The 12,764-nt window shown below is 34.7% G+C and overlaps 1 protein-coding gene across 1 annotated transcript in view; it reads right to left on the reverse strand.

The window, feature by feature from the left end:
* The window catches only part of LOC121430173 (glycerophosphodiester phosphodiesterase domain-containing protein 5-like), a 46,160-nt gene that overhangs the window by 13,264 nt on the left and 20,132 nt on the right, over nt 1–12,764 (reverse strand). The window contains exons 4-8 of the mRNA XM_041627450.1: nt 9,571–9,664; nt 9,003–9,161; nt 4,168–4,261; nt 2,618–2,763; nt 1,544–1,626 (exon numbers count right to left, since the gene is read on the reverse strand). Coding sequence (XP_041483384.1) covers nt 1,544–1,626; nt 2,618–2,763; nt 4,168–4,261; nt 9,003–9,161; nt 9,571–9,664 — 576 coding nt within the window. The remainder of the gene's footprint in view (nt 1–1,543; nt 1,627–2,617; nt 2,764–4,167; nt 4,262–9,002; nt 9,162–9,570; nt 9,665–12,764) is intronic.

Here is a 12,764-nt window from a genome sequence, read left to right on the forward strand (position 1 = left end):
CATTCGTAGTACAAGTACTTCACTCGTACACTTTTTACACACGCTACAATTTCCTTAACCCCGTACTATAGGTGGGGCCAAATTGCCATTTAGCCCCACCTATAGTACGGGGTTAAGCTTAGCCCACTTTCGTTTTACACATGCGATCTTAACCCCGTACTATTGCTCTTAGCACCGCAATTGGTGGGATAACCCTGCTTTTTTGCAGGGCCAAATAATCCCGTACTATAGGTGGGGTTAGCCCACTTTGCAAAAATGCTGTGTAAAAAGAAAGTGGGCTAAGCTTAACCCCGTACTATAGGTGGGGCTAAATTGCCATTTAGCCCCACCTATAGTACGCGGTTAAGGAAATTTTAGCCTGTGTAAAAAGGGTATAAGAGAAATACATGTTTCATTTTCATTTATTCATTCATTCACATCCATTAAAATACATTAAGCATACAAAAAACATCAAAAATACATAAAAACAACAAGGAAACAAAGACACATAGCAAGATGCAAGTAAGATTTTAAAAAAGGGCTAAGATTGTATAAGGATAATTACAGTACATGTACATGTATAAAAATGAACATGAAATGGGAAGCTGCAAAAGAACAAAGCAAATGTTATGTCGAGGCAGTCACTTTGGACAGTAAAATATAAAATTCAAGAATTGTACTGATAAAATAAACATATAATAATTAGGAAATATGATGGGATAAATTAAATTAAGATGTTTGATGGTTGAAAAGAAAATTTTTCAACTTGGATTTAAAGGAATTTAAATATGGGATCTGTTTGATGTACACCTGATAATCAGGACCTGAATTAAGAATTCAAAGGGACAGGGCCATTTTTTTTAAATGCACTTAAAAGAAAGGGACTGCGATGCTCACTGTAGGGGGCATACAAGGCCATTATACTTTGAATTTATTCTCATTATTATCACTTTATTTTGATTTGTTTTTGTATATTACTTGTTTTTACCATCTCCATTATTGTATATAGCTTTGTTAATTAGTATTGAAACTATTAAGGTTTAGGGACTTCCTTTTCATACAAACAATGCTTTTCAGTTAATTTATCTTCTATATTTGTAATAAAATGTCATTGAAGCGTCTACATTGTTTTGAATATGTACTATTACCTCGATAATGTTTATTTTGTTGAACAGAAATAAGTAGATCTAAATAAATCTAAATCTAAGGGCTTCAATAGTAAAATGTACTAATGGGATACATGGCACCAAGGCCACAGGCCAAAAGGGCACTTATTTCGCCCTTTAAGTCTATAAATATTTGGAAGGGCATCAAAGCCATAAAAGTGTGTGTGTGTTTGTGTTTGAGTTTTGTCAGACGTGTATCAATCAGAAATGATTATTCACATGTACGTCTGGGACCGACCTTTAACGTCACCATCAGAAAGACGTGACCAGGGCTCGAACCTCTGTATCAATTTGTAACTTCCCCACAGCTTGGATTACAGGCGCACGCCACAACGCCCAGAGGCTATGGCCTTGAATAGTCTTAATTCAATTCTCTTCGATAAATGAAAGATATTTACCTTATTCTGACGTCACTCTCTAATCCATAAACACTGTGATTTACTGCCGTTTCAAAGGATATCAAAGTGTTCTCTGGTGCTATCTGAAAACATGTTAAAAAAATATAAAGGGATCTATCAAAGGAAACTTATTGATTATGAAACAACAACATCAACAATGCAATGGCTTCTACTCATACTTTCGTTTCAACTCAACTTATACTCATTATTAATTAAGTATCATTATCATTAAATCTTTATCATCACAATTAATGATTAAAATATCTTCTAAAGCACTAAATTTTCAGTGCAATATTTTCAGGGCTTCATTTTTTAGAACATGTCACAGACACAGGTGACAAAAGTCACCATGCAGCTCATATTTTTAAAGGCTAATTAACATTTAAATAAAAACCAAAGCTTTTAAAATTGTAAAAATAGCGAATTTGACTACACATAATATCATTAAATTGATTTTAAAAGAGGATTGTATATTCCAGTGAATAGAGATACATGTAGACTTTGTCAACCACTTATTTCAGGAAAGTTGTCATTATTAACAGTTTCCATGGTAAACAAGTACTTTTCAGCCAATGAGAACCAAGGAATATTGCCAAATCTTTAAATATATTGTGAAATTAAGCGAAAAATTTTCAAATGTCATAACTTTCTTATTTTACATCCGATTTTGATGAAATTTTCAGTTATGCTTGTGGGATTTTTTTTCTTTTTATTCAAATGAAAATTTCTGTTGGGGTGGACTTGTCCTTTAATAATATTAATAAGCATTTATATAGCGCCATCCATCTAGGAATAATCTATTCTGAGCCACATAACTTATTATTATTACCCCAGCTTTAGCTTGAGCTCCCTGCTAGCACTCAGTGCATGCAAAGAATTAATCCTGCTTGGTACCCATCCACCTCACCTGGGATGAGTGCAGCACAATGTGGGTAAACTTCTTGATGGAGGAAAACACACCTTGGCTGGGATTCGAACTCACGCCCTTCTGATTGAAAGACGGGGGCCATAACCACCAGACCACAACGCCCCAATAATGTTGATATAACGCCCCTAGGGAGACAATATACTGACCTCTTCTGCGCCTCTATGTCCAAACATCTTTGGTTTCGGGGGTAATTCTATCCTCTCAGCCACACACGGCACATCCAAGGCAAGAGGAATAAGATAAAAGAACAGCATGGTGGCTGTATACAAGACTAGTAGGGATGCTTTCCATGCTGATAAAAATAAAATGATAAAGTATTCATTCAAGACTAGTACAAAGTATTTACATGTACATGGACATTGTACCTGATGATCAATGCATATTCACCTATATTAGAAAAATGTCACACTTCATCTCTGTTGAATATATATATTTTCTGATTTCCTTTTCAAGTATCTATTTGTCTCTTGGGTCCCGTAACACAAAGGTTAATCATAGGCTTGATTTTCATGATTGATTGCAAATTATAGCCAATGCACTCAATAGTTTGTGTTACATGCCCTTGATCTTATTTTCTTTAGTCTCTTTAATGAATATCTTAACTCTTTTTATAATAATATCAACATCTCCCCCTTTTTTCTTCCATCCAATTACAATGTCCCCAAACTCTTTGATCAGTCTGTCAGAAATATAGGGTATTGTTCATTATCTTCTAAAGGGTTTATCTATTCAAATATATTCATACAGGATAAACACAATCAGTAAAAAGGCTGTTTTACATTGCAGTCCTGTGACATAACTCAATGAATTAAAAAATCATGATTAAAACATATGCAGAAATTAAGTACAATAATAGTGATAAAGAATAAAGATATATCAGGTGGGTGTTTCATAAAGCTGTTCGTAAGTTAAGAGCAACTTTAAGAACCACTGGTGATCCTTTCTTGAGGTAAATGGTATAAGGTATTCATTGGCGATATGGTTTAGCTCACAAGAAAAAATCACCAGTCGTTCTTAAGGTCGCTCTTTACTTATGAAGCGCTTTATGAAACGGACCCCAGGAATGTAAAGGAAATCAAAACCCAAGAAGAGAAGCAATCTTATTGGAAACAGTATAACGAGAGGAATATTTTTTTTAAAGTTTCATCAAAATTGATTATGAAATAAGCAAGTTATGGCTGTTAGAAAGTCTAGTTGTACTTTCTATGGGGATCCTCACTTTGGCAAACATGCTTCAAATTGCTGATTTAGTGGACAACTCTCCATATGTTTTGTACACAAATTTTCAGATTTTCCCCTTTTTTTACCATATTTCACGTTATCTCATCCCGACCTTGACATATGTGATGTGAATTATATTTTCCCATGACCTATGTTGTGATCAGGAGGCAAGATGCAATTTGAAAGATGAGGAAAATCTGAAAATTTGTGTATAAAACAAATTGAGAGTTGTCCACAGAATCAACCATTTTGAAGCACATTTGCCAATATGAGGATCCCCAAAGAAAGTACATGTACAACAAGACTTTTTAAACGTCCATAACCTGCTTATTTCATAACCGATTTTGATGAAAGTTTTTTAAAATTGTTCCTCTCATTTCACTATTTCCGATAAGTTTGCTTCTCTTCTTGGGTTTTGGTTTCCTTTAATTAATGGATGGAGAGATTTATCATGTACATGTAGCCATAGCTGTACCTGAATTTTCTGTTCTGTACCAGAGCCCAGCAAATGGCCACGTTAACGTTGTGAGAACGACAACTAAAACAATTTGAAGAATTGGTGATGTCACCTACGAAAGAAAAAAAAGTAAGAAATGTATTATATCAATAATGTGCTCCTACATGTTCATGTATACATATAACATCACTGAGAAGAAACAAATGAAATGCGTTTGGCAGTCTTACATGTACATCTGCATTCACAATTTAATATACATGTACATGTTTGGCAGCAGTGTTGACTTTGAAAACAAATATTAAAGCTGAATAATATTTTTTAAAATTTAAATTGATAATATAAATATCCCAAGTTCGTTGACCTCAGATGAGCTTGACTTTATGTAGTTAAAGACTGATTAAATCCATTTCCATTAATCTTCTCATACAAACTTCAATTGATTTGATCAAATATTGTTTTGGAAATTAAAATTCTCAACCCTTGATACATGTTATTGTGTTAAAGTTGATGCATGTATTTCATAGACCGCCAAAGGACCTTTGACCTTGATCATGTGAGCTGATACTCATGCTTAATGATTAACCTTTGTGTACAATATCTTGAATTACATCTCACATAGTACTTTCAAAGTTATGACATTTGAAAAACTTAACCTTTATAATAATTATGTTGTTGACTACGTCACCGCCACAGTTGGAAAAGCAGTGACTGTCTCTCATGTATGCATGCAGGCGAGATAAAAAGCACAGCCAACTATTAAAACAACATTTCATGAACATACATGTACATGTAGCATGAATGTACTATCGAGGCAATTTAAAGCGATGTTTTCCCCAAGAGTTTATGAACATTACCAAAACTAAATGTACATTTGCATTGTTCTCGATGTTAACGAGATAATTGCTAATGACACAACTGATTAATATAATCAGTAAGTAACTAACTAGACTGTTTGGCAACTGTCATCTCTAAATATAACGCCCTGTGCCAGGATCTTTGTGGCATGACCTTCCAATTAAAAAACAAACAAACTGCAAATGTCTATATGTATACTACATGTAGACAGAGGACTGGTGTAAATAGTGTACATGAAGGTAACAGATACATTCCAATCTGGTGGGTGTTTCATAGAGCTGTTTGTACATGTAAGTTAAGAGTGACTTTACGAACGACTGGTGATCCTTTCTTGGGGTAAATGGTATAGTCATTAGCAATGGATTAGCACATAAGAAAGGTTCACCAGTCATTCTTAAAGTCTCTCTTAACTTACGAACAGCTTTATGAAACAGCCCCCTAGGGCTCCGTAACACAAAGGTTAGCGATGGATTGCACATATGAAAGAACCGCACTGATTGGTCCCTGGTCAGTATTTTAAACCAAATGCGCATGTAACATTGATATTGAATGGTCAGTTCATTTGATTGCTATTTTTTGTGTTACGTAGCCCAGGGCCCTGTTGTACAAAGAGTTACGATTGATCCGATCAATCACAACTATGGCCGGCCAGCAACGTCAACATCTACATGTACATGTATTATGCATGTTTGTTCAAAACATTTTCTAGCTTTGAAGTTTATTCATGCATTCATTGTTTTATTGAAAATTCACTGCTCTTCTCTTTGCATAGAAAGGACATTGTGCAAATTTTTCATAGAAAAAATTATGACACTAATGGATTTCCATAGAGTTACGATTGATCGGATCAATCGTAACTCTTTGTGCAAATAGAGTTGCGATTGATCGGATCAATCGTAACTCTTTGTACAACAGGGGCCAGGTGTGTGTGTGTTTCATAATGAAAGCTGTTCGGAAGTTTTATGAGTGACTTCACGAACGACTGGTGATCCTCTCTAGGGTGCTAAACCAACATCAGTGAAAATTGGTGTACATCATTACCACAAGAAAGGATCACCAGTCATTCGTAAAATTGCTCGTAACTAATGAACAGCTTAATGAAGCACCCACCAAATATCTGGGTCCCGGAATACAAAGAGTTGTGATTGATCCGATCAATCGCAACTATGGAAAGCCAGCAAAGTCAACATATAAATGTATGTTTGTTCAAAAGATTTTCTAGGCATATACATGTCTATCTGTATATATCCATAAGTTCATTGATTTATTGACAATTTGGTGTGTATTCTACTTTGTTTACAACTAGGACATTTTGCAAATTTTCTGTAGAAAAAATTATGGCACTGATGGATGTCCATAGAGTTACGATTGATTGAATCAATCATAACTCTTTGAAAGACAGGCCTCAGGTTGGCCTAACAACAAAGTAAAGAACAAAACACACAAATGAAGGCTTTATAGTGAAAGTTCTAAAAATCAACTAAATAATGACACATTGACAAGCAGCAACCCCCCCCCCCAGCCACTTTTCACCATGACAAAAACTTTGTTGTGAAAATAGCAGAAAAAATAATAAACAACACTGGTGAAGGTTTGAGGAAAATCCATTAAAAAATTAAGAAAGTTATGAGAATTTCATTTTTTTTTTTCGAATTGTGACATCATCCATACATGTACATACAGTACATGTCTATGAAATATAAAATGCATGAATTTCATTTTTTCAATGGTTAGTGATAATTTATTTTTTATTTTATTTTCAGGAGTGGGTGTGAAAACATTTGTATATTGATATACATATACTATACAGTGTAAAAGTTACAATAATAACCATTTTCAATTTTCTGAGAAAATGACATTTCATAGACTTCACAAACGATATGTACATGTACATGTAGGAAAGCTGTTCGCATATGACGTCTCAAATCAAATAATCAAATTGACGAATTTTCTTCAAAAACATTAATCTGGAAAACATTGCTTCACTCCAGATTAGAATGAAAAGCAGAGTTAGCTGTACAACATACTGTATTTCAAAGTGTTGAGAAATTGATTTCTTCAAGTAAAACTCTTGGGTAAACTGATACATGTATGTTGATCCCGGTGAAGCCTGGGGTCGGTTACACAAAGCTGAGCAACCATCGTACAAGAATATCTTTGTGACTGACTGCATTGCCCACAATGTACAATCAATCATAAAAATCAAGCTCACAGTCAATTGCTATCATTTGTGTATACAGGACCATGGACAGACTACAGCCAGGATCTCAGCCTCAAAACAGAGGATTTCCTTTCATCAAATCGCCATCAAATCTATTTCCCTTAAAACATTCAACAGTTCCACGGGTCAGATTCCTTGGCCCGTATTCTGAAGTCATGTTTAACTTAGACCATGGTCTAACTCTGTGCTAAAATTATGGGGAGCCAAAAAATGAAAAAAAATCTGTATATATTGCATATTTCGTATGTTTACTATTTTGTTTTCTTTTGCTTTCATAATGAAGAAAAATACTTCATTCCCAGACAATTAGCAGGATGAACTATTTGGGTGTCATATGACTTTACTAGTAAATTGAATGTGTACTGTTAGGGATATGAGCTCCAATTGGCTCTCCATAGGGCAATTCCATAAAATATGTACATCCGACCCACTATATGTGGGGACTTCATGAAATTTTCTGTCTCTGATTTCTTGTTCGTTTGACAGTCAGTAATGTTCTCAAGGGTCCATGACTTGGTCAGTTTATGAAGTGAAGACTTGATGGGGGTTGGACGTACAAAAAGGTTGATTATTTTATGGAATTGCCCCATACAATGTAGTTAAACCACAACTTTAAACCAGGGTGTAATTAAACCCAAGTTCAGAATACGGGCCCTTGAGTTGAGCCCATGGTATTAAGAGCGTAATAAGGATATTTAAAAAATACTAAAATATTGAAAAAAGGGTATATATTTCGCTATTTAGGAAAACTGTGTTTACGGTCCAATTTGCGAGGGTAAAAGACTAAAATACACTACGTGTTTAGGGTCTGATTTGAGCAAGGTGTGAGGGGTGGTACTAAACCCATGAAAGTAAAGGTCAAGCAGGAGTCTGTGACATAACAATTACTATTGAAATTGAAATTGACATAACAATTACTATACTGTATCGTTGCATTTGTTTAGGGGGTCAATTCAAGGAATACTTGTCAAGGGTAGCATTTTGTTTCCAATACTTAAGGGTACGGTTTCACACACCAATACTTGTTCAGGGTGCTTTTCGAAACCACATGGTCATGCATGGTATCCACTCGTCACTGGAAGTGCCCCCCCCCCCCCGGACCTTTTACCAGAGAAAAATGTCTTTCCACAGATTTCACTTCAAACCACTGATTGCATACAGGGGTGTTTTACAAAAAAAGTTGTTTTATTTTTAGTTATGATGGAAATCAACAAATACCCCCAACAAGGCAAAAGGCCATTGACCCTAATGGCCTAAATGACCTTTGACCTTGGTCATGTGACCTGAAACTCAGGCAGGATGTTCAGTAAAACTTGATCAACCTTGTGTCCAATACACTTTCTATTAAAGTTATGACATTTCCAAAACTTAACCTTTGGTTTTAGGATTTGATGTTGACGACACTGCTGCCGTCGGAAAAACGGTGCCTATAGTCTCGCTCTGCTATGCAGGAGAGACAAAAAAAATCATTAAACTTGACAGAAAACGAAAATGGATTTATAGCTGTGAAATCTCTTGAACTCAAAAGTAACAACACAGATATGCATATATTGCCAAGTTGCAGTCACATACATGTACATGTCATGCTCAGGGAATAATTAATAATTCTTTTTTGGGGACTACTTTTGAGCTCACCAGCACAGTTTTCTACATTGTATTACAGTTCATATTCGACCCTGTAAGAATAACAAGGCATCTTCAATAGCTTTCAAGGGATCTGTGGGGCATTTCGGCGGCGGTGGCAAATTTTCCCCAAGCCCTTCTCCTTAGTCCTTACCTGTAAAGAGATAGCTAGTAGATGGAACTCCGACAGCCAGAGCTTGCTCATCATAGCAGCCGTGACTATACAGCCTGCTAAAATGAAGACTTGTAGGGTTTTGTGGAACCAGTGAAGGTAAAGTTGCTGTCCTATAAAACAATGACTGACAGCCAGAAGCTAGGGGAAACAGAATTGTTGAGAATGGAATTAGAAATAAAGAGAGAGATAGGATCAAGAGCGATGAGAACAAGCAAAAAATAGTTGTTGTTTTTTTATTTCCAGTTTATTCATTCATTCATTTATATATGGATATATAAATTTTTTGTGTTTGGGGGGAGCTTTTCCCTCTAATTGCTGAAATCTGCAATGTTGCATATTGCTTCAAAATCAAAAGAAATCAAATTCTGCAAAGGTGTATGAACTAATCTGAAAACTACATGTACATGTGTAGAAAAAATTACAAAAAAACCTAAAAGTATTAAAAGTGAAAAATAAGAAATCATCCATCAAACTGTAATAATCGAATATGGCAGAATAAAAAAATGGGTTGAGGAGTTATTTTTTAATTAAAAGAGAAAAGGCTTACCAATAGCATGCATAAATATACCAGAGCGATGACGCACCACGAGAAAAGTAGAGTAAACCAATCAAACCAAACGCTAAAATCCTCCCAAATAAACCTGTATCAATTGAAAGATAAAACAATGCTGCTTCAATTCACTTTCTGAAGTTTTCTTTAAAAGATACATGTATTTCCTACAAAATTCTATTCTACATGAATGATAAAAAGTAATCATATTAAATAATCATAATCTGGTTCATCATGATAAATGTGCTTAAATATGACACATTGCACGTATCTACATGTACATACATCATTACCCGTCATTGGCTTCAATCAGTCATTCCTGCATACAATGTATGCACATCCTCCACTCCCTGTGGAGTATTCCAGCCAGTTGACATTGAGGCACACATAAAGACACAATGCTGAACAAGCTGCAGTACTGTACAATGACTTTCACTTCCTATCGGGAACCCATAAATTACCTGGGTTGAGGGTGGCTATTAAAGTGTGGATTGATGCCTTGCAAAGGGCAAGTACTGTGTACATGAACTGTACACTTTCCATTTCATCAAAAACGATAGAAACCAAATGTTAATATAATACCAACTCACATATTTGAAATCAATATGTGTTCGACATTTGACCATGGAGGTAATTTGAAACGAAGGTTTTCAAAAGTCAAGAGTTGGTATCATGAAGAGAAAAATCAAACAATAAGCAAACACTGACAAATCCATCAAGGTTTTGCTTGACATACATATGTACAGTGTACTGTAGAGATATGGGCATCTTTGTCGAGTGCAAATAAGGAAGCCGATGACATCATCCAATATAACATTTGTCTGATTTATAAAAATTAAAGTTGAATTCATCCCTGAACATGAAATGTAATTCACTGATAAGGTACCTTTCAATAAAGAATAGTAAAAAAAAATATATATTGTACATATACTGTATACATGTACATCATACAATGAAATACATGTACAAGTGAGTGTGTTTAGATCATTGACTATCTTATTTGCTCATAAATACTTGAAGCCTAGGGGGTCATACATGTACATGAAATGGCAAACCTGTACATTTGTATACCAGTTTGCACAAAATTCAGGAAATTACTTTGAAAAGATGTTTAAATGACCTACTGCACATGTTTACATGTACATGTACATGTATGTCAGACAGGAATCCGATCAAACCACACAGATCCACAATGTAATGTAGTGAGGTACATTATGCACAGACATTATTTATTGGAGGGGGGTGGGTCTCGGGTCTCCGGGCGATGATGTCAGCATGGTGATGACTCATCTGTTAGTCATACCTTGTACATTATAGATCACATGTATTGCATCTTTTTACATACTACATGTAGTATGTTCAGACCATACAGTGTACAGTCCACTGCCTTCAAAAACTCTATACCGCCGATGTCTTGGGTAATTAATATACATGTATATTTTTTATATTTGGGCTGAATAAAACCTTTATCTGTAGCTTTCAATAAATATCAAATCATACTTTGTAGAGCAAGAGCCCAAAAGGTGTTTTTGAAATGACATTTATGGGAAATGAAAATTAACAATTAGAAAAGTAAAAAGAGAGGGCACATGGTATGAACCAACATTAAATTTGAATCTTAGCAGCTGAAATTTTTAAAAAATCTGAAAATTCAAAGACCATTATGCTTTGATAATGACTGAAATGTTTAATACTCAATTACAGATCAAATTATGTATCTACCCTTACAAAGCTTTAAAAACAAAAAGAACTCTCTCAGATGTCGGGGAAAAAATGAGAGACTCTATGTGATTTTGCCCCAAAAATGCTCAAAAGAGCCAAAAGTGCCCCAAAATATCCCAATTCGATGCAATGTTATATAAGCTTAACCAATGAATTGCAGATTTTGGCAAAAATGTGCTACTGTATGCAAAGAAAAATATATCTTGTAGTCATGCATTTTAAACTGAAATGTGTGGTAGGCCTACAACTGCAAAATCTTAAAATCATCAAAACGTCAAAAATATTTAATTTCTCCCTACAAAAAGATACATTTTCTGAAAGGATATTTTCTGATGATTAAAAAAATGGCATACAATATAGTAGGATTAAGTAGTAAAATTTCAAGTGACAATTTAAAAGAACAAAATTTGAGGGCCCCAGTATTCTTTAATTTGGAGCCCCTACTTTAATAATCAATTCCCCTTTGATACTTCTGACTATAAATTTCTCACCATAATTTAATCGCTTATGAAAATTCCAGTGAAAAGTCGAAGGGACTTTAATATGAATTCCTTAAAATTAAAAGGGATTTATTCATGCCATGAAAAAAAAATCTCCAGTTTGAATCATAATATTTGGTTATTTACATGTATGTCATATTTTGAGTGACCCAGGAAGGGAACTAATTCTGCTGCCCCCAAAGAGACCACATTTTCTGAAATATACATGTAACAGGTATTTGGGGCCATTGTAGAATGAATAAGTCTGCAAAGTTTTGAGTTGTCGCCTTGTACATGTATGTAATTACATGTACCATTACCATTTATCTTAAATAGCAATTAAAAAAGAAGATATAATTATAATTAAACTTTGCCCTCACAGTGACTGTTTGAGAGGTGATAACGGAGGAGTCTCATGTTGACATCCTGGCATCTTGCCACACTAATTAAATAACAACTACATATACAGTATACACAGTGTACTAAAGTATGTATTACATGTAGTGTAAAATTCAGTGAGAAAAATGCTGATAATTTCATCAATTTGGCCCATCTATAGGGCACTTTTTTAATAATTTTTTTTTCATATTATAATTTTATTAAACTTTACCGTCACAGTGGAGATACATGTACATGTTCATGTTCGTGTAACTGTATGAAGAGTGTTTAATAGGTGATAACAGAGTAACATGCCTGGCACTTTGCCACATTCGCACAACTATGCAGTGTATCAGGCTGAACATACATGTACATGTAGTTATGTAAAGAGTAAAATTCATTGGAAAAAAAATGCTGAAAATTTCATCAATGGCCCACAGGCCACACTTTTTTCTTCTTTTTTTTTTTTTTTTGGGGGGGGCCTCGGCCTTAATTGGATTCTATAATAGCTAAAAACAAGACAGTATAATACAAGTATTTATAATCAAATTTCACCCTCACTCAGTACATGTACAATTGTACATGTAGGTGGCTTCAGGCCACAGGCCTTAA

This window comes from Lytechinus variegatus, chromosome 16, assembly GCF_018143015.1.
Source record: "Lytechinus variegatus isolate NC3 chromosome 16, Lvar_3.0, whole genome shotgun sequence".
Taxonomy (NCBI): Eukaryota; Metazoa; Echinodermata; class Echinoidea; order Temnopleuroida; family Toxopneustidae; genus Lytechinus; species Lytechinus variegatus.